This window comes from Panthera onca, chromosome A2 (genome assembly GCF_046562875.1).
Source record: "Panthera onca isolate mPanOnc1 chromosome A2, mPanOnc1 haplotype 2, whole genome shotgun sequence".
Taxonomy (NCBI): domain Eukaryota; kingdom Metazoa; phylum Chordata; class Mammalia; order Carnivora; family Felidae; genus Panthera; species Panthera onca.
Window position 1 is genome coordinate 33,802,885 of NC_138340.1, and position 21,512 is coordinate 33,824,396.

The 21,512-nt window shown below is 53.6% G+C and overlaps 1 protein-coding gene across 1 annotated transcript in view; it reads right to left on the reverse strand.

Moving 5' to 3' along the window:
* Window positions 1-21,512, reverse strand: part of LRIG1 (leucine rich repeats and immunoglobulin like domains 1) — a 115,383-nt gene that overhangs the window by 23,947 nt on the left and 69,924 nt on the right. Inside the window, exons 4-9 of the mRNA XM_081794974.1 lie at window positions 11,895-12,028; window positions 9,383-9,526; window positions 7,211-7,354; window positions 4,832-4,975; window positions 2,825-2,968; window positions 807-887 (exon numbers count right to left, since the gene is read on the reverse strand). Coding sequence (XP_081651100.1) covers window positions 807-887; window positions 2,825-2,968; window positions 4,832-4,975; window positions 7,211-7,354; window positions 9,383-9,456 — 587 coding nt within the window. The 5' untranslated portion in view covers window positions 9,457-9,526; window positions 11,895-12,028. The remainder of the gene's footprint in view (window positions 1-806; window positions 888-2,824; window positions 2,969-4,831; window positions 4,976-7,210; window positions 7,355-9,382; window positions 9,527-11,894; window positions 12,029-21,512) is intronic.

Here is a 21,512-nt window from a genome sequence, read left to right on the forward strand (position 1 = left end):
CAGGCCTGGGGAGGTTGAGTGGTGACTGCCTCTTTCTGTCTGCCCCAGACACTCCCTCGGACTCCCCTGCCCCGTCCCAGAGGCTCCTGCAGTGGCCCACTCAGGGAGAACAGTGTGGGCTCCAGAGCCAGACCGGCCGGTCCCGACCCTCCACAGTGTGTGGTCTTGGGCAAAGGCCCTGCACCCGCGTTTCCTCAACTACAAAAAAGGTTGCATAACAGAGCCTAACTCACGAGGTTGTTGGTTGTCAGATACAACACATGTACACGCATGCCTTGCACAGTAACTGACAACTCCAGGAGCCTAAAAAAAAATAAAAACATCAGAAACCGGGAATAAAAACGAGTCATTACATTACCTGTCGTAATGACTGTTTCTGTGTGACGTTATGACTGACAACTGAAGTACTGACCAAAGACTCAAAGCCGTCAATGGCACTTGGCTTTAGACATCTCACACAATTTCTAGGAATCGAGTAACAGGGCGAGACTCTTTTGTGCAAAGCAGGACAAAAAACTCAGCCGTTTCCCGGTCAGTCACAAATTCAGCGGGACAGAAAATCCAACAGGCCTCTGAACACCGGATCTTTGGCCCCAAAGGAACCAACGCCCAGGGCAGTGATGAGACCACTGGCCACAGAGAAGCTGGGATGTCTTGGCTCTCTTATTCAGACTTTGCTTCCCAAACAAAGGAAGATAAATGGGAGCCAGCCCTTCTCCAGCTGGGCCCACAAAAGAGGCGGCACGGGGGAGCCTGAGAAGCACTGTGCACCCCCTCCACAGAAGAGCCAAGGCCGAGATACTCACAGCTTGCTGAGACTTTCAAGCCCGGTAAAGGCCCCACTCGTGTCCTCTATTGTGCCCGAAATCTCGTTATGGTCCAGATCCCTAGGGAGGAGACAGAGAGAAGGCTCACCATCCAGCCTGAGTTCTCGACCCTCTTTAACACGAAGCGGGGAAAATAGACACCCGCTCTGTCACCCGATGCTCAGCTGTAACGTACGGCCAACACGAGTGTGGCCACTGGGCCACAGGAACCCCGTTCTGCACGCCTTGCGGTGTAGCCTGGCCTTCTCGGCCTTCCCGCAAAGCCAAGGCACGCCTCAAACTCACAGCCACCCCAGCTCCGTGGGCTGCTCCCCAGTTGGGTAGGGCTGGGCCCTGGGTAAGGACAGGGTGCAGACAGCACATGGGAAACCCCCCAAGAGCAGGCATCTGACCACGGGCACTGGGAATGAGCCCGAGAGGTCTTTTGAGGCTCCTGTCTGCTCTCACACCAGCCAGAATCCCTTTCCTAGGCTTGACTGAGAAACTGCCGAAGGCACATGGAGGAAAGAGCGAAGAAGAGGCCCCCACACAGGGTCCTCCCTGGGGCCACTCCATGCTGGCAAGTGGGTTCGGAGGCCCGAGTCACCCCTCCTCACAGGGCCTGCACAGGCGCGGACTTGGAGCCAGGGACGACATCTGGGCGCTGAGTCAGACTTGTGACCCACTTGCCAGGGTTGGCGGATGAGGCCAACTTTTCAGCCCAGTCTCCTCCAACAATGCAGATCACAAGGCAGATGACTCAGCTCCCTCCCCCCCCACCGGCTTCCAGGGCAGAGGACAGCGCCAGGCCAGGCGATGCTCCCACCTGGCGACCAAGCCCCCCTCTCTGCCCCCACCAGCAGCCCCTCCAACATCCCCCCCACGGTTCTTGGCTCCTACCCCTTCCTCCGCCAAACCCTGGCTGAGGCAGGCCAGGAAGAGAAAGGGACACTGCTCTTGGCCCCGTGGGAGCCTTCACAAGGAATGAGCACTGCCAGGAGGGAGGGAGGCCCCCGGCTGAGAGGCACAGTGCTCCTTCTGACCTTGATCTTACAGCAGAAGGCTCGGAGCCCTGAGATTCTGCTGCTGGAAGGGACCTCTCCTTTCAGCGGGTCTCTCCTTATTATCTTCACACTGAAAGCCGGGACCCAGGGCTGCCGCTCTGTGTGCCTGTCTCCCAGCTCCTCACCCTGGCTGCCAAAGCTTTTCTCTTCTTTCTGGCTCAATCTGAATGTCCCCGGCCTTGTTATTCAGGCCGTGCAAGCGCGAAGGCTGGCTGACCTCGGCTTCAATAGCCTGGCATCCGGGCTGTTTCACACTCCCCAACAACGGCCCAGCACTGAAGCCCGCTCTGCCCTCCCCGCCAGGTGCAAGTGCACAGGGCCTCCTGTCACACTGGAACAGGCCCTCCGGGCAGCGGGGCACACTGGGAAGGCAGCTTCAGATCTACTACGACTGTCTGTGGAAAGCCATACACCCCTCTCTGGGGGCCTGGAAGTTCTCCAGAGCCAACAAAAGACAAATCTTAACTCCCAGGAAAACATCCTGAAGCAACTTCTGGCAACCCCACCTAATAAGGAATTTGAAAGAAAATGACATGAGTGCCTCTATTTTTTCAATGGCCCTACTGAAGTTCAAGGGAAGACAGAGGAGGCCCTAGATACCTCTCTTGAAATTGGGCCTCCTGGACACGGGTTGTGAAAGCACATGGGGAAGATTCGAGACTAGACAGACGGACCACACGGCTGCTCCCAACAAGGGGATCCCGGCATCCCAGCAAGGGCACGGCAGAATTACCGCTTGGTAACGGCAGGGTTTTGAGTCGTCGCCTCTATCGGCACCACCCTCGGGGGGACCGAGAGACGTTTCTCTGCCCCACTAGTTCTTTGCTGGACCCTCTGCACAAATCTGACTGCACAGCAACGAGAAGGGAACTCGGCAAGGTGGCATGTTTGCTCTATCCCGCCTTCCCAGCAGGGAACCCCTTCGTTCTGTCGACCCCACGATGAACGACGTACAAGACACGCAGGTTTTTGAGTCCCTTGAAGGCGCCTTCTGCGATGTGGCTGATGGAGTTGTGGCTGAGGCGCAGGATGCTCAAGCTACTCAGGTCTGCCAGGCTCTCCTCGTCCAGCCGGGTGAGATTATTGAAGGACAAAACCCTGGGGAAGGGAGGGGGAAGCAAACGTCACCAACGCGGCACAGGCTCATGCGAGGCCCAAGGGCCAGAGTGGTCGTGCAGCCAGAAACCCAGCAGGGCCCCACACCCACACAGTTAGGCTCCTGGAATACTCGTGCCAGCCACGGAGACCGGACAGCAGATCAGGCTGTGAGGACGCAAGGTCATACAACACCAGAACCCTAGGGTTCCAATCTCTCATGCTGGGGTCCGTGCGGGGGTCCTGACTCAGGCCATCAAAGACCACTCACGACAGTGGCCCGAGACCCTGGACGGGGAGCCCAGGAGGTTCTGACGGTGAGCAAGGGAGCCCAGCGAGAGTCCCGACATCGGCCAGCAGAGGGCGCCACCAGCCGCTGCGTGGAACAAGCCTTCCTCCCACAACAGTGCGCCCGACCTGGGCGGCAGTCTCCGGTCCCCTTGCCCCCACCCAGGCCAGCCTATAAGCGTGACATCCTGTAAGCAGGACAGGGAACATATCCCCCCAATCACACACCCCCCCAATCACACATCTGCCCCGAGCATCAGAATCAGACCTTCCTCCCAGCACGCCCTCATGCACCTTGACACCACACGGCCCTGGGTTGTTACTTAGTAGTCCTCCACCGTTGAAAAATGGGAAGTTTGGGTTGGGACAGGAAGAAGCCAAATAAACTCGGAGAAGATTTATGAGTTTTTAAAGGCAGCAGGAAGTAACATTCTTTCCCTCCTGAGAAGTCATTCCTGGTGTCTACCAGTCACAAAGACCTGGCAAGTGATCAAAATTACATCCTCACCTGCAATTAAAGCATTTAGCTTAAAGGAAGGACCAGAAACGCTGGAAAGCAATCCTAAATCTGGCTCCGAGGTTACCAGACGTCGGGAAAACTGACAGGCTTGGTCAAGGCATTTCCATGACCTCTCTGCCCCTTGTGAAGGGGAAAGACCGCTCCACATGGGCCACCTGCCAGAGAGGGGCACTGGGAACACTCCCTCACCGGCTGCCTCAAAACCTGGGGTGCACACAGCCTCCTCACTTAGCCACTGGCCTGGCTCAGGCCCGGGCAGCAACCAGCTGAGATCAGTCCTGGGAATTGGTGGGGGTGGGGGAGGTAGGGGGGCAGTGGGAGGGCGGGCGCATGGCCTGAGGCAGGAGACGGTCAGAAACCATTCATTCAATACCACTAGAGAAGAGCAAGCCGCACTGCCCTGAATGTCTGGAAGCTAAATCTCAAGGGTTAACGCTAAGGCACACACTCACAAAATCCAAGGAGGGTACGTTCGAGGAAAGAGACGGGACTATGGGTTTTTGCATGAGATAATCACGGGTTCAGTGAAATACAAACTCCAGGTCAGTGTGCAGTGGGTGTGGGGAGGAGGAAGGGGGAGAAGAGGGAAAGACAGACAAAAGCACCACCTGCAAAAGACTCAACACTGAGCTTAAAGCACCCCCTTGCTGGCTGGGTGAAGTCAAGACAGACACAAGACACAAGCTTGGCACTTTTAACAGCCGTTCATTTCCGTGGGTGACTCTTTGCCTACAGTCAAGCCTAGAAAAAAAGAAAATCCACCCAGATCCTCTTAAAAAAAGAAGCCCACAACCACAGTGGAGTAAACTGGAACTGAGAAACCTGGAGCGCGTTAAAGGGAAAGAGCCAACATGGTGAGGATCGACTTTTTCCCTCTAAGACCTCCTGTCTTCTGCACATGTTGAGAAACAGGGGGGCACCGGCACGTCCAGCGGGGGGCCGGCGGTGCCACTGTCGCGGTCAATGACCCAGTGACGTGGCACAAGGCCCGGGCTCCGAGCGCCCGCCGTGCCTCAGGCCCGGGGTCGCCGTGCACAGAGCCGAGGCGGGACACTTACAACTCCTGCAGCCTCTGGCAGAAGCTCCAGCCGTCACGGCTGATGCGGGCGATGGAGTTGCCGCTCAGGTGGAGCTGCTGCAGGGCCGACAGGCCGTAGAGCGAGCCGCTGTTCACCTCCACCAGGCTGTTGGACTCCAGGTGCCTGCAATGACAGGGCACGGGGGTGAGGGCGGCCCCTCTGCCTCAGACACGGGCGCGGGAGACGACGGGCAAACCCGACGGGGGGCCGCCAGCGTCCCAGTGGACTCGGGGTTCAGAGGGCAAGGGGACCCTGTTAGCCGACTCCAAGGGACCCAGGTGCACACGCGGGCACACCGCGCCCGGCAGCAGCCGAGCCCATTCAAGGAAGAGAAGAAGACAGAATGGTGGGGGGGAGGGACCTCTTATCCCCATCTGACAGGTAACGTGACGCTGAGGCAGGGAGGAGTGAGGTATGACTTCCAAGATTCAGTCCCCAGCTCAGTGGGCAGCGAGGGGCCAGAATTCAAACCCAGGTCTGGTGCCCAGAGACACCTTCGCTCTGGGCTCAGGCTACTTGGATCGATATCCTAGTTTTGCCACTTTGCTGGGTGAATGAGGCGGGAACATCTATAATACGAAGAGACCCGAGGTGGCAACTTCACAGGGCTGATACGAGAAGCACACAGGAGAACGTGCGTCACAATTTCAGCACAGGGCCCAGCACTTAGGCCCCACTGGGTCGGTCAGGTGAGGACGTTCTTACGCTGCTTCTCGACCCTGCACACCCTAGCCCAGGACGACCGTCCTGGACTGGCCTCTTGCATAAAAGGTACTAATTCCAATGTTGCCCCACGTTCAGTATCACAAGGTCTTTGGGCAACCGGGTTCCGCCCTGTCTATCTCACTTTCCGCCACTGCCCAAAAGGTGAGCTCGTTTATAAATAACCTCTCGGGCAACTCATCCCCCCGCACGGGATGAATCTGCTCAAACTAAAAACCAAATGGGACGTGCTAACTCCATTTTCTTCTGAGCCTTCTCTTTGAACGTCGGCATACCCAGTACATAAACCCCTGGGATTCCAGGTTCAAAACGACAGTTGTAAGCACGTCAAGGGCAAGTGTTTCTGAACAGATACAGAGCTGAGGCCAATCAAAGGACCGGGAAGAAGGGGACCAGCAAGACGGCACCGCTAATGCGAATGCCCCCACCCCACAAAGTGTGTGGGTCTGGGGGTGTGCGGGAAGAGGCGCTCATCAGAGACGCTTCGGATAAACGAGCAGGGTGCAGAGCCGATGAAACCGGATGTGGGGTTTTTGTTCTCTGTCTCAGCTGCAAAGATAACAAAGGATGTGAACACAGTGATGTAACTGGTAAGACTGGAAAGGAGGGGGCAGGGGGTGGGGTCCTGAGCAAATTACATCGCTGACCACAACCCAAGAAATCTCCCGTTGACAAACGTAGACACAGTGGGATACGTCCTGGAACGTGGAAATAACCACGAACAAAACTCCACACAGAAAAACCAACAAGGAGGGGTGCCCCTGGCTGGCTCAGTCGGTGGAGTGTGCCACTCTTAATCTCACAGTTCTAAGTTCAAGCCCCATGTTGTCTGCAGAGATTAGTTAAACATAAAATAATGAAAAAAAGAGAAAAGAAAAACCAACCGGGAAAGGACTGTAAGTGACCGCCCCTTGGGAGCAGAACTGGGGGGAAGAAGACAGGGGAAGGGGACCCCCGGCTGCTTTTTTACCCTCATTTTACTCAGTTACGAGTGTATGTTACTTCCCGTTGAAAATAAACTAATTTAAATGTTTAAAAATGGAAGATCAGAGCCGCCTTTCCTGCCCTTCTCCATATGTCTTCCTGCTGTGGTTTTACGTGACTCGGCGCACAAGCGAGCTCTGGGGACGCGCGCATCTGTCTGGAGAGCGCGCTCCCTGGATAAAAGCGGAACATCTGCACCGAGCGACTTGATTAGCTCACGAAACATAAATAAATCTCCCAGGATGAACTATACATTTTAGGCCCACCTGCATCTCAAGACAGACTGTCAAATCCCCAACAGGGAGACAGGGAACTTCCTGCAGCATGGGGGAGAGGGGAGGGTGTGGGGTGGGGGCCCACTCTGCACCCCGCTGCTCACTGAGGATGGGGGGGGGGGCGGGGGGGAGGGGGGTGGTGGAGCCCAGCAAAACGGCTCCCTCTCCCACCTTCACCAAGCTGCTTCCCTGACCAAACCCTGGGAGAAGATGACGCTCAGCTGGGGCAGAGTCCCCGAAGACAGGGAGCCATGCCTGGCCAGAGGCCACACGGCGGGGGCCCGGGGCCGGCTGAAGTCCGACGTGACCCCTCCGGGCAGGGGGCCGAAGGAACACACACAGGCCCGCGGTGCCCGGAACCCGGCGTCGCACTTACAGCACGTGTATCCTGGACAGGCCCCAGAAGGCCCCGTCTGTGAGCTTGCTGATGTTGTTTCGCTGCAGCTTCAGCACCTCCAAACTCTCGAGCCCCTGGAACGTCAGACCCTCGATGAGCCGGATCCGGTTCCTGTTGAGGTCCCTGAGGAGATGAAGACCGCGGGTTCAGAGGGCTCGCGGCACGCACCCTGCCGACGCCTCCCACCGTTCCCACGCAGGCCCGGAAGCCCAGCCGGGAGAATCGCGGCGAGGATGGCCCAGCGGGGCCGCGACGTGTCTTACGGACACTCCTGCCCGCCACGCAGGCGCAGGCGCTGACGCTGACTGGGCCACAGCTGGTGGAGGAAGGAGCGCGCGGGGCTCCCCAGACGCTGGCCCCACCGCGCCCCCACGTGAGCAAATGCTCCACTTCCTCCCCAACTCTCCATGGCTCTGTAGTGAGGAGGTGGGTGTGACTCAGGATGTGAGCGTCTGAGGTGAGGTGTCTCTCAGCTCAGCAACAGAAATCCGTACCGGACGCCTCACCCCGGGAAAAACCGATCCACTGGGTGCCAAGTGGCAAGGACGCTTCCCACTGAAGGCACGAACGGGGTCCCCACTGATGGAGAGAAGGCAGTGCCCTTGGGCGAGGAGGGGGCTGACGCACCAGTGAAGCCCACACATTCGGCTTCCGACGCCAGCGTGATAAAACCTCAGTTGCCCAAAAGATTTCAGGAATCTGGGTGGGCTGGATCCATTAGTAACACTGGGGGAAGGGGAGGGGAGAACACAGAGCTAACCAGAAAGCCCTTGGTTTTCCCCAAATACTTCTGCAGTGTCTCATGACTCTGTCCCCCACACAACCTCCCGAGCATCAAGAGACCTTCTCCAGAGCTGAAGAGAGCAGAGTCAGAGCCTGGATCTAATGAGGGGGGGTGGGGTGTGTGTGTGTGTGTGTGTGTGTGTGTGTGTGTGTGTACACGTGTGCACAACACAGGCAGTGAGAGCTCTGGGGGGTGGGGGGCACACCGTCTTGCTACCAAATCTGGCCCCGAACAATCGGTGCGTTCTGTTTAAACCCAGTCTCCAATATCAGCTTCTTTTCCTGAAACGTTCTCTTCTAATACAAAGAGAATACAGGAAAATGAAAAACCAGGGAACAAACGGTCCACCAGGCTCTGGAAAACAGGTTTTCTTGAATCCAACCCTGTGCCATCTTAGGAGAGCATTCGGCCTCAGATATCAAAGAACTAAACAAATAAATGCTTTCTTCAAAAAAAAAAAAAAAATCATAGTAGATGGAGACGGTCCATCTCGGTCTACACTAATTTCCTCTCAGACTGCTCAAAAAGTGTGGGACACCATAACGTCCACGGTACAGATTTTTTAATTTGAGAGAGAGCACACATGTGCAAGTGAGGAAGAGGGACAAGAGGGGAGAGAGAGTGAATCCCAAGTAGACCCCACAGTCAGTGTGAAACCCAATGCGGGGCTTGATCCCAAGACCATAAGATCATGACCTGATCTGAAGTCAGGAGTCAGACACTCAACCGACTGAGCCACCATGGTACAGATTTTATGGGTACTTTAAAAAAAAACAACACAAATGGGGCGCCTGGGTGGCTCAGTCGGTTAAGCGTCCGACTTCGGCTCAGGTCACGATCTCGCGGTCCTTGAGTTCGAGCCCTGCGTCGGGCTCTGGGCTGATGGCTCGGAGCCTGGAGCCTGCTTCCGATTCTGTGTCTCCCTCTCTCTCTGCCCCTCCCCCGTTCATGCTCTGTCTCTCTCTGTCTCAAAAATAAATAAAAAACATTAAAAAAAAAAATTAAAAAAAAAAAAAAAAAACCAACACAAAAAACCCCAAGATAAATAACCCAAGCCACACAGCCTAAGCATTAGCCAGGATCAGCTCACCAGCAGGACTCCTCATTTCATTTTGCAAAGTGCCAGTGAGGACAAGCATGTATATCCTCAGTGGATCTTTTTCTCAGCAACCTGAGGCAGCCCACAGGCACCAGACCCGGCTTCTAATTTGCTTTTATTAGGTGTCGCCACAAGGCCATTAATGACGGCGTATGTAAAGCCTGACGGGGAGTGAGGAAGGGGTCGCATTTGGAATGAGGTCCATGGGGAACGCTGGCCTCCACAGAGTTTGGCTAACCTTAATTAAAGTGCAGGTTTCTATACTCACAGTTGCGTCAGCCTGGGTAACTTGAATGCTTTCACAGGAAGCTGGGTGATCCTGTTTTTGCTCAAGCGAAGCATTACCAGCGACCGGGACAGGCCATCAAATGCTCCCGACTCCAGGCTGCCAATGCGATTGCTTGCCAGGTTGCTGGAAGGACAGAGGACAGAAAATGAAATGGTCAGAAGGGGGCTTCCCTCACCCCATTACAGACACCGGAGTTGCCTGGGTTGGGGAGAAGCCAAAGCAACACCCAGAGGGGTGGGTTTCCAGGGACACATCAGTCACCTAAACTCCCGGATGGGGGAGCCAGGAGACTTGGGTGTCAGCACCCTCCACTTCAGGCCCTGGTGGAAGTGTCATTTCAGCCCCCCAGCGCGCTGTGCTTGTGGCCAGGGCCTTCCGCTGGAGGGCCGGGGGGTCGACGTCAGTCACCTCCACCCCAGCACCCTCGCACCCCAGCCTGGCCGAGCACCGGCCGTCTCCAGAGCTACCTGCAGGAGTCCCTCAACACCCCCAACCAAGAGTTGGGGTTCAAGGTTGGTGAGAAAAACCCTAGGAACCAGAATGTCAACTTCCAGGTGAAGGGCAGAATGGATTTACTAATTTAGACAAAGAGTCTTAAATGTTAAAGTGGGTCTCACCACACAACTTGATATGTATAGAGATACATTTATATGTTTATATACACACGCACGCACACACACTTACAAATGTGTCTAAACTGATTCATTTTAATCGTTTCAAATGGTATCCAGAGAAACGCTAGTGAAGGAGACCTGCACAGGATCCCTTCAATTCTGTAATGGGACGTCCACTTAGCGGATTATGTATGTAAAGGGCACCTCCCCTCACACCACACTACAATATACTAGGTTGCATCCGGGCTTTCCATGGTGCATAAATTCTATCAATAAAAAAAAAAAAGAGAAAAAAAACACAAAGGGAAGGAATGATACACTATTCCTATCAGAAGTCACTGCCATTGGGGCACCAGGGTGGCTCAGTCGGTTAAGCATCTGACTTCGGCTCAGGTCACGATCTCGCGGTTTGTGAGTTCGAGCCCCGCATCGGGCTCTGTGCTGACAGCGCAGAACCTGGAGCCTGCTTCAGATTCTGTGTGTGTCTCTCTCTCTGCCCCTCCCCCGCTCATGCTCTGTCTCTCTCTCTCTCTGTCAAAAATAAATAAAAATTAAAAAAAATTTTTTTTTTAAAGTTACTGTTACTACCTCTCGTTCTGCCTTCCCTGGACAAATGCTGCTCTTTGTAGCGCAAGGAAAAAGACCAGAGAGAGTCTGCTCCACCAGAGAAGGGAAGAGAAGCAGGCATTTCTTGCCTCTCCACCCGGCCGTGGCCCAGGCCACGGCACAAGAGGATTCTGTGCAAATGGGGCTGGACTGTGTGTTCTTAACACTCCCCATTACAGAAGAACAGTCTGTGGGATGAAGATACACACCGGCCAGTAGCTACCAAAATAGTCCCTCCTGCTTTCGTGCAGACGGAGGTCAGTGTGATTCAGTTGAGCAGTTGCTGGTTCCTTCATCCCAAGCGAGGGAATGCCAGGCGGTGGCTGGACACTTTCGCAAAGCCCTGAGTGGGGGCTGAGCACGGTCACACGGGCTTAACAGAGGCCAGGTCCCCCCACCGTTTCCAAATCTGGTGCCTTGATGCAGCCTTAGAAAGAAATCACGCCCACTCCTGGGGGTCTTGGAAAATCCCTGTGCCAAGCCCTGGCCTCCCTGAGCTTAGGGGTCATAACGACCCCTAAACCAGCCTCATGGACAATCTCCAAAACGACTCAGGATCAGTAAAAGAACACCGGAAATGAAAACTCATGTCATTTGAAGACCTCTCCGGAGCCCGGGTTTTTCGTTTCTTCTCCGAAGCACCATCTCCGAGCAGCAAGCTCAACAGGCTTTCACGGTTTTTCCTCCCTTCTACCATCCACTGGGTGTGAGAAGGGCTAGGATGATGGGCGGACGAGACACAGACCAGCAAAGAGGACAGGGCCAGGGAAGCTGCAGAAGGGAGTCAGGGCCTGCTCGAAGAGACTTCACGCCAGGCTTCGGGGGTCAGTGCCGCAGAGGCCAGCACCCACTGCTTCAGCCTCGGCAGGGAGGTCTCCCCGCAGTGCTGTTTTCTAAGTGCCCCCGAACCTTCTCCCCAAGCTCTCCTGGGAGGCAGCCCGGGGAAGGACAAAGAACACAGGCCCTCTATCAAGACAGACCTGTGTCTGAGGGCCAGACCCTCCCCTCAGCTGGTGGGTGTGAGAGGCCCCTTGCCAAGCTCTCCCTGGGCCCACCTCCACCCCTGCTGTCAGAGAAACGCCGCTCCTTAGGAAATGTTCTACACCTGTGCCCACGGGAGATAAGGAACCCGGGCGCCCTGCCGAGGGAAGCCAGAGGGGTGCGCCCACGCCTGGAGTCTCAGGCAGGCCGCGGGGGGGGGGGGGGGGGGGGAGAAGGACACGCGCACCCCGCGTGCACGCGGGTGCTGACGGCGGGGCACGGGCACTTACAGCTCCCTGATGTGCAGCCCCTGCGGAAAGCAGGCGCTCCGGATCTCCGTGATGTTGTTCGAGCTCAGGTCCAGCACTTCCAAGGAAAGGTAAGCCTTCAGCTGACTCCCCTCCACATTGCGAATCTTATTGTGCTGCCTAAAACACACAAACGGACAAGGGGACCTGAGCGTGCCTTTCTGCAAGGGAACCATTATTCCCTCTACCCACCCCCCCCCTCCGCCCCGCCTCTTTTCACACGTCTTCCTCCCTGTTTTGCTCATTCAGAAAATTATAAGAGTGGTGTCGCATTTTCTTAGCGTTTATTTATTTTTGAGACAGAGAGGAAGAGCATGAGCAGGAAAGGGGGAGAGAGGGAGATCCAGAATCTAAAGCAGGCTCTGAGTTCTGAGCTGTCAGCACAGAGCCCGATGTGGGTCTTGAACCCACAAACCACGAGATCATGGCCTGAGCCAGAGTCGGATGCTTAACCGACGGAGCCACCCAGGTGGTGCACCTGCCCTCCTTTAAAAAAAAAATTTTTTTTTTTAAATGGTGGTAGCATTCTTAAAATGAGCTCTCCCATTCTTCTTGCTGTGACGTTATCACCTGCTGGCTGGCTGCTACGGTACTGAATTCTCTGTCGATGACAAGTCTGTCCACCCAAACTCAAAGCCTAGGTTCTCCCCAAGGAGAAGCCCGCAGGAGTAATGTGGAAGGCCGCCATGCAAAGAACAGCGAGACCGCAACTCAGAACTGACCAGGGTGCTTTCCCATAAGGAATGTGCCCGGTGGAACCAGCCAGCTCCTGGTGTGGTTCTCACTTAGCATCTTCAGAACCCAGCCCAGCCCCATCACTTAGGAGGCTGCAGGCTCCAGAGCACCGAGTTCAGGCCTCATCTAATTTAACCCATCGCCATGCACCACACGTTTTGCCAGGTGTGAAGACAGGCACGAGGGATTTTTTCTTTTTTTTTAATGACACGATTCTGACAACCTAAGGGCAACGGGAACTGGGCACTCAGTCTAGCCGGAATTGAATCCTCTGATCTTTCCGACTCGACCCCCTTGACAGTTTTGTTTCTCAGTTTCCTCGTATGCAAGATGGGGCCACCACCCCTTATTTCAGGCATACGGGAGACCCACTAAAGCAGACGTTAACCCAAGTGTTCGGAGTGTTTAACCCCTGCCCAAGGAAGGCAGTCTACCACCGTGACTTACTTGCACGTGTCGTCCTCCTGAAAAACCCACGGTCTAACCAACCGGCCAGTACCGGTTAATCAGGAGAAAGACAAGAAACACGGACAACGGCTGCAGGACACAGGTGGCCCCCACCGTGGATTTGGCTCCGTGGGGCAGATTCAAACCCCAGCAGCCCTCGTCCCAATATTCAGATACTTCAGAATCTGCTGGGGTTGTGCTGGTTCCAGGCCCTCACTCGGGCCAGTTTCTGAGTGAACAGCGTCAGGGGCCCCGGCCAATCAAAGCATTCTTGAACACAACACGAGTAAGCCAGGCGTCGCGTACCCAGTGGCATCTCTTTTAAACACACGCTTGGCCAAATCGGTTCCAGCAGGCATAAACGAGGCTCTCTCTCCCAGAAGCCCTGGGGCTTCTTGTCCGCTCCTTTGTGTTTTCACAACTCTCCCAGGCCCTGAACCCAACACCCATTTACAGGGGCACAACTCCAGACACGGGGAAGTCTCCCCAGAATGAAAGGCCGCTTTTCCCTTCGTGTCCCCTCCCCACCCCCCAGAAGCTATTTCCTTTGAGTTCTTTACAATGTGTCTAATAGAGATGGTCTCTTCAGTTTTCTGACTCCAAAAGAAAAAGAAAAAAAAGAAAAGAAAACCTTTATTATGTTAAGTATGGGAAAGAAAGAACAAGAAATAAAGGCAGCAGAGCTGAGCCTCGTCCAGAAACTGTGAATGCAGGACCAAGGAGCCAGGAAGAGACGATGTGAAAGCAGGCAAGGAGCCCCAGTGCGGCCCCGAAGTGGGGCAGAAAGGGACCGTGCACACAGCAAGGGCCCACGGGACAGCTGCGAGCCCCCCCGACATTTCTCTCACTGCTCCTTGTCTCTCAGTCTCTGCCTTTCATCTTACACCTGTCTTTGTCTTTCTTGCCAGTCTGTTTATTTAGCGACTCCAGCATGTTCTGTGGGGCACCAGCCCCACTCTGGAGGAAGGCTACTGTAATGAGGATGGGGCTCTTTCACACGCTGTAGAGAGCTCCCCAGTTGGCCCAAGGGGCAGCCATGCGGACGAGACACAACAGAGCGTGGGAGTGAGGGTGTCGGAGGCAAGGTGGACGAAATGTGCCAGGAGCCGTGCTGAATTCTGCCAGACCAGCATGGGGGGTCCAGCTCTGGGGGCAGGACCGGACACTGGGGACAGACAGAGCACACCAGGCGAGGGCCCCCAGGCCACCCTGGGGAGCAGGGACTCCACGTGCCCATGGTCGAGGAGAGACGGGGCAGCAACACAGACACAGACGCAAGAGAAGAGGACGAGAGGGGCTCACGGGAGCTGGAGATGACAGCTAGAGGCTGCATCAGTGATACTAAATATTCTGGTTTGCAAATATTAAAATATCCTGGTTAGGCTGGTGGCTATCCTTCCATCCTCGTCCACATACGGACCACTCCCAACCCAGTAACCACAGAGATCCTTTAAGGCATCCCAAGAAATGGGGGGGAAAACATTTGAAAATCATATATCTGACAAGGGATTAGTATCGAGAATATAGAAAGAACTCCTACAATTCAACAACCAAAAACCCCAACAACCTGATTAAAAAATGGGCGAAGGACTTGAACAGATATTTCTCCGAAGATGGACGAGTGCATGGCCACTGAGCACAGGAAAAGACGCTCAATAGCACTAATCACTAGGGCAACGCAATGAGAAACCACCTCACACCCATACGATGGCTACAAGCATGTAGGGAAAGAGGAACCACAACAAAGTGCTGAAGAAAATGCCAGGGTGGAACCTCAAAACATTAAAGAACTATTACATGATCCAGCAGTGTTACTTCTGGCTATATATCCCAAAGGACTGAAAGCACATCTCAAAGACACATGCAGGGGCTCCTGGGGGGCTCAGTCGGTGAGGCGACCGACTTCAGCTCAGGTCACGATCTCGTGGTTTGTGGGTTCGAGCCCCGTGTCGGGCTCTGTGCTGACAGCTCAGAGCCTGGAGCCTGCTTCCGATTCTGTGTCTCCCTCTCTCTCTCTCTCTTTCTCTCTCTCTCTCTCTCTCTCTCTGCCCCTCCCTCATGCTCATGTGTTCTCTCTCTCAAAAGTAAACAGACATTTAAAAAAATTGAAAAAAATGAAAGACTTACACACACAGCCATGTTCAGAGCAACATTACACACAATACCCAGAAGGGGAAGCAGCCCAAATGTGCCTGGAGGGATGAGTGGATGAACACAGGGCCCCATACATGGACCACGGACTACTCTTCAGCCTTGAAAGGGGAATTCTGACCTGAGCTACAACATGGATGAATCCGGAGGGCATTGTCACGAAACCAAAAAAAGCCGATCACAGAAAGACAAATGCTGTTTGGTTCCACATCTGTGAGTTTCTTGGCGGAGTCAGATTCACTGAAGCAGAAAGTAGAGTAGTTCTTGCCCGGGCGGGAGGAGGCAGGAAAGGGGAGGTGTTCGATGGGTACAGAGGGTTAGTTTTGCAAGAGGGAAAAAGCCCTGGAAATTAGTTGCACACAATGAGCGTACTTCGCATTACTGAGCTTAAAAAAGGATCCCGATGGTAAATATTATCACGATATAAAAACCAAACCGAAAAACAAAGTCAGTTTACAAGAATCCACTGCCTACAACTCAAAAGATGGCTCTTGCATCTCATTTAGGACTAAGTCCTCACAACGGTCTCCAAAGCCCACGTGACTGCCACATAGCACCCTGTTGTCTCTGCACTGTTCCTCACACACTGCCCCACATGGACCCTCTCCCACGCAGGCACACACCTGTCTCAGGACCTTTGCACTTGCCGTTCTCTCTGCATAGAATGCTCCTCCCCGCCCCCCGAGACCCATAGATGGTATCCCCTTAACCCTTTCCCATCTTATTCAAATGTCCTTGGCCATGTTCTCTAAACCCATAGGCTCCTTCACCCCATCTCTCTCTCACAAACACACACACACTTTCCACTATGCTTCCTACGGTATTTTTCCCAAAAGCTCTAATTATCACCTAATATATCCAGCAATATGCTTATTTCCAGTTTAACATCTTCCCTCCCACCAGGATGTGATTCAAAGAAGGCAGAGCTATCAGTCGGTTTTGTCCACCAATGTGTCTCCAACCACTGGAATGGTGTGAGGCACATAACAGGTGCTCAATAAATATGTGGTGAAAAAAAATGAATATGGGTTAAATTTCTGAATCCCACAGATCTGGGGCTCGCCAGCATTTCAACAGAAGAAAAGCCTGCAAGCAGATGAGTTCAGTTAGGGAACATGAAGGAAAGAAAGGGTGTCAACTGGCCTGTGGCAGCACAGCCCAGACAACACAAGAGACTTGGCCCGCAGCAGCTCCAGGGGTCCTCAGGGCTTAAACACCCCTGTTCCCAGCTGCCAAGGATGCACTGCCTCTCCCTGCTGGACTAGGCTCTCTGCTCCACACTCTTTTTTGTTTTTAATTTTTACTTACTCATTTTGAGAGAGAGAGAGAGAGAGAGAGAGAGACAGAGACAGAGAGAGAGACAGAGAGAGAGGGAGACACAGAATCCAAAGCAGGCTCCAGGCTCTGAGCTGTCAGCACAGAGCCCAATGCGGGGCTCAAACTCACAAACCGTGAGATCATGACCTGAGCCAAAACCAAAGGCTGGATGTTCAACTGACTGAGTCACCCAGGCGCCCCTCTCTGCTCCACACTCTAGCCCAGAGCCCTGATCACATCCTTCCTGAACTCCGTGTACTCTGCAAAACTGACCACACAGTTCTGCGCTCCTGTGGACTCTGCCTCCCCTCCTTCTCAAAACAAGAATCCCAGCGGGTGAGAGGTCTCCGTGGACCGTGGCAACTCCACCCACGGCCAGGAGTTCTTCCTGGGCTGGGACTTGGCACAGCACAGAACATGCCGCGAGCACTGCCCTGCCTGAGTTCAAACCCCAGTTACACAACTTCCAGGCGTGAACTTCAAGAGGAGCCTCATCTATAAAGCAACGTGTGAAGTTCCTATGCCCCATGGGTGATGTGACCTGACACATAGCAGTTGCTCAATAAAACCGGTTCTTGTTTTTATTAGTCATATTTGTATCCTCAGAGCCAGGCTCAGGACCTAGTTAGCGGGAGGTGCTCTGGCAAGAGAATGAATAAAATGAATGAATGACTGGATCCTGTCTACTCCTCTGCCCTTTCGGTGCGAGGAGGCAGGCCTGACTCCTCTCTCAGCAGTGAAGCGTTGACTCAGAGCTCTGCCTCTTAGCTGTGTGCATGAAACAAGCGTGCTCCGGCTGGAGAGCATCACACCCAGCCACAGGGAGACTGGAGCGTCTTGGGGAGCTGTGCCTCAAAGTAAATCCCAGACGAAAGCTTCTGCAGGACTCCATGGCTAGAACCCCGATGGTTCCCCAACCAGCTGCATCACACCCCCTCCTCGCTCCTGCAGCCAAAGCATAGCTTATGTGCACACCCCTGACCCCAGCCCATCAAACTCTACCCTGCCCGCCCCCTATCCCGGGGGAAGTTGGCCTGTCCAAGCCACCCCCCTCCACGCACCCATCCATAAAGGCTCGAGCCGACAGCCAGTATTCAGGGGAAGCCCTCCTACCTCCTTGAGCATAGACAGTTGGGAAAATGTGGTTGCTGCCCTGATCCCATCAGATGGTCTACTTTCAAGCAACTGTCCATGCTTTTTAATGCCACGTGCAAACACGGAAGCGGTCACCAGGTGACTCCTTTACCTAACTGCCCAGTTCCCAAGTAAGTCCACACTCATCTAATTTCTGGGTCCCTGTTCAAGTTCCTTTTAGCAAGAGCTGGCCAATACCTCAACACCTATAGGCAGCAGGCCCTGGGCGAAAGCCTCAGGGAAATCACACAGCGATCTAAAGACAAAGGTACCGTTATTTTCTGTGCATTACAGTGGAAGAAACTGAGGCTTAGAGATCCTGCTGCGATTCTCCTGAGGTCTCACACAGCTGAGAGACAAGGAGAACCAGAACGCAAACTCAGGGGAGCAGGACCCTCCGGCACGCCATCTGAGAGGCTCCCCCAGCAGAATTTTAAGAACCTCATCCTGGATTCGATCCATAAACCTTCAGCAAAGCTTGGCTGGATCTGAATGCTAGCCGGCTACTTCCTGGTCACCTCAGACTGCTCTGGGTAATTAACTGGCCGCGGTGAGGCCCAGCTTTTGTACCAGCTTCCCGGAGTCCTGCGTGAGCAGCAAATCTGCAGAGGGCTTTGTGCGGGGGCCCCATCTCCGCGCACAACGCAGAGGAAGGGAAAGCGCTTACGCAGGACATTCTGCGTAAGAAAGAAGAGAATAGTTGCTTTGAGACCATGTCTTTAGGGACCTGTATGTGCGAATGGCTACCTTTATTCTTAGGGAATGGAGAGCTGGGGAGGGATGCCCAGCCTGTCTCTGCCACTAAACCAAATTAGGGCGGTTCTGAGGTTGTGCGGCCGGCGAAGGGTGAAGGGCCCAACATTCGCCTCCACCCTGTGGCGGTTTACCCCTCAGGCTGCCCTCTGGGGCGAGGAGAACTTAATACAGCAGAAGTCTATTAAACCAACACCTGTTAAAGGCTTCAAAATAAAATCGGTCTTCAAAGGCAGAGAGCAGGCAAGATAAGCCCTCTCCACTTGGCTACGTTTTCAGAGCTGATGTTAAATTGGATGGTAAAACAGACAGAGGCATTTGAAACCAACATTTAAAACTTTTTATCATAAGTGACTGCTCCACTATGGTTCTGTGAAAGCCTGGTTTATAAGGTATTCCCCTTGGTGGTGGAAAAGATCTCGTGTCACTAACAACAGCCACAAGAAAGGGCAATGAGATCAAAGGAGGCAGGGTCAAGGTGGGGCAAATGGATTGCAGCTGGTTCCTGAAGTTATGCACCTATTGTCTACACCACGGGTCAACAAACATCTTCTAGAATAGACCTGATGGTAAATATTTTAGGCTTGTGCATCATGTATGCTCTGTCACAAGTGCTCAACTCTGTTGCTAGAGTGTAATATGACAATGGGTAAATGGATGAGTGTGACTGTTCCAGGAAAACTTTATTTACAAAGATAAGCTGAGGGCCACATGTGGCCCACTACCTATAGTTTACTGTCCCCTGGTAGACACTATAGCAACTACTGTCCGTTGGTGTGGGGAGTCCCCCAGATTCCATTTCCAGCTCCGAGGCAGCTTAGCAACTGGTTTTGGTAAATCGCTGTCGGCATCTGGTTTAACTGCCTACAAAATGGCAGTAAATGCCTCCCTACAGGGAAGAACCCTCCTATTGTTCCTCCAGGGCTCATGTCAGACATCACTAATTAGAATCTTTCCCACTGATGTCTTTTCTACCTCTTCAGGAAGTTGAGTGGGACCTAAGTCTTCATCATTATTATATTCCTCCAAAGACAACCCGGGATCCTGCCTGGAGCCAGTGGAGACAGATAGGTGCAAAGGGTGATCTGAGAGAGAACAGCGATCCTCAGTTTATCCTTACTCTCTTTAATTCTTCCAATCAGGCAGACACATTGAAGCTGGCCAATGCGAAGTCCTCACATTTAAGCAGGCACACCCTTCTGCTCTTCCAGAGAATGATGGTGACTCCCAGAAATCCACACTGACAACTCCCAGAGTATGAATTCTCACTGGTGACAACACATCTTCCGTGTTATCTCAGTCATCAAACTCTCCGTACGTCTTACTTAACAGAATCAGCAAAATTCAAATTCCAGATCTCTCTCCGTTTGAACTTCTGGCTAAGAAATAGTTTCACACAATCTAGCCCCGAAATGGGGGGGCAGAGTCCCGCACCTGCCAGCACTGCCCCCACCCCGCACTTGCCACCAGGATCCCGGCTGGATGCTCCCACTCCACACCCTGCAGGCTCTGAGCACGAGAAGCACCCTGCACCCGGCCCACCCCGTGGTGCCACAGAACTCGTGCTCTGGCTCTGCACCACCATACCTACGGCCCCCGCACAGGCACATACGCTCGGTGACGCTGGGGTGGGGGGCTGCCATAGTATTTTACAGCCCATATATGGAACCCACAGAAGACGAGACAGTTAGTGACCTCATCACCGATTTAGTGTAAAACCCAGCACAGGCCAGAGAGGCCCTGATGCCTGCCTGTGGGGGTTGGCCGCACTATGGCAAGCACCAGAAGATGCTAACCATTTCAGGAACGTGGATGAAGATGGTAATTTCTCCTTTGTTGAAAACTACAGCACCACCCAACAGACCATATGGCCCAGTGGTGGCAGCTGTCCTATTTGTTTGTAAACGTTTTTATGGCAACCGCACGGGCATGTGGAGAAGTGCGTAAATTCCCAGCGCAGAGCTCGATGCGTTTTTACCAGGGCGTTCATCCGTGTGCCAACCACTCACATCGAGATACAGAATGTGTGCGGCCTCCTTCCTGTCACTCTCCTAGTGGCCATTCTTCGCAGAGGGAACAGCTCTGTTCTACCACCGGGGACTAATTTTGCCTACTTTGGGGCTTTATACGCATGGAATCATTCCAGATATGTTCTTCAGTGTCCAGCCTTCACTCAACATTATGTTCATGGGATCCGTCCTTGCCTTAGTAGGAAATTCCTTTTCGTCACTGTGTGATATGTCTATAGAGAGAGTACACAGCGATTTATATTTTCTTCCACCGTTGGTGGGCACTGAGTGATTTCCAGGGTGGGCTACTGCAAAAGTCCCAGCTGTGAACACACGTCTTTTGCATGTATCTTTGGTGCACACTGGCATGCGTTTCTGGCAAGCATCAATGTCCAGGAGTGGCACTGTGGCGCAGTCACAGGGCATGCAAACGTTGTTCTCCCTTATCCAACACCGGCAGTTTTCTTTTCTTTACCCCCCCGCCCCCCGCTTTTCGGTAGTTTTCTTTTAAACCAAATCCTCCAGAGTTGAAATGTGTCCGAAAAGTCATTTCATCCAAATGCCCTGTTGCGTGCTGCTTCATTCAGCCACACTGTCAGATGGCAACCACCCTCACGTGCCCCCCTGCCTGCACCTGTCCCCCACAAAAAGCCTCAAGAATACAGCCTGGGGCCACAGAGCAGGGCCAAGCCCGATCGAATCTTGTTCAGGTGTCAGAATGATTTTAAGTGGGCACCTAATGAGCACCAAAAAAGCAAAGAAGAGAAAATAATTCTGAGTCCCAAGTTGGCAAGAAGTAATGTTATGCGAAGTACTGGGAAGAACACCACAAGCCACTTGAAATAAGAAGGTAAGGAGGTTCCAAAAAGAACAAGTGAGTGCAGAAGAGGTTTCCTAGGCCAGTGGGGAGAAGTTTCTCCTCTCGGAATGACAGTCCAAAGCATCGCCCTCTCACCAGCCTGCTTTACATTCACCTTAAGAATGAAAACCAAACCATCTGCATAATAAATCTACTGCATAAACTGACCATTTGCTCTAAGAAACGAGCGACGCC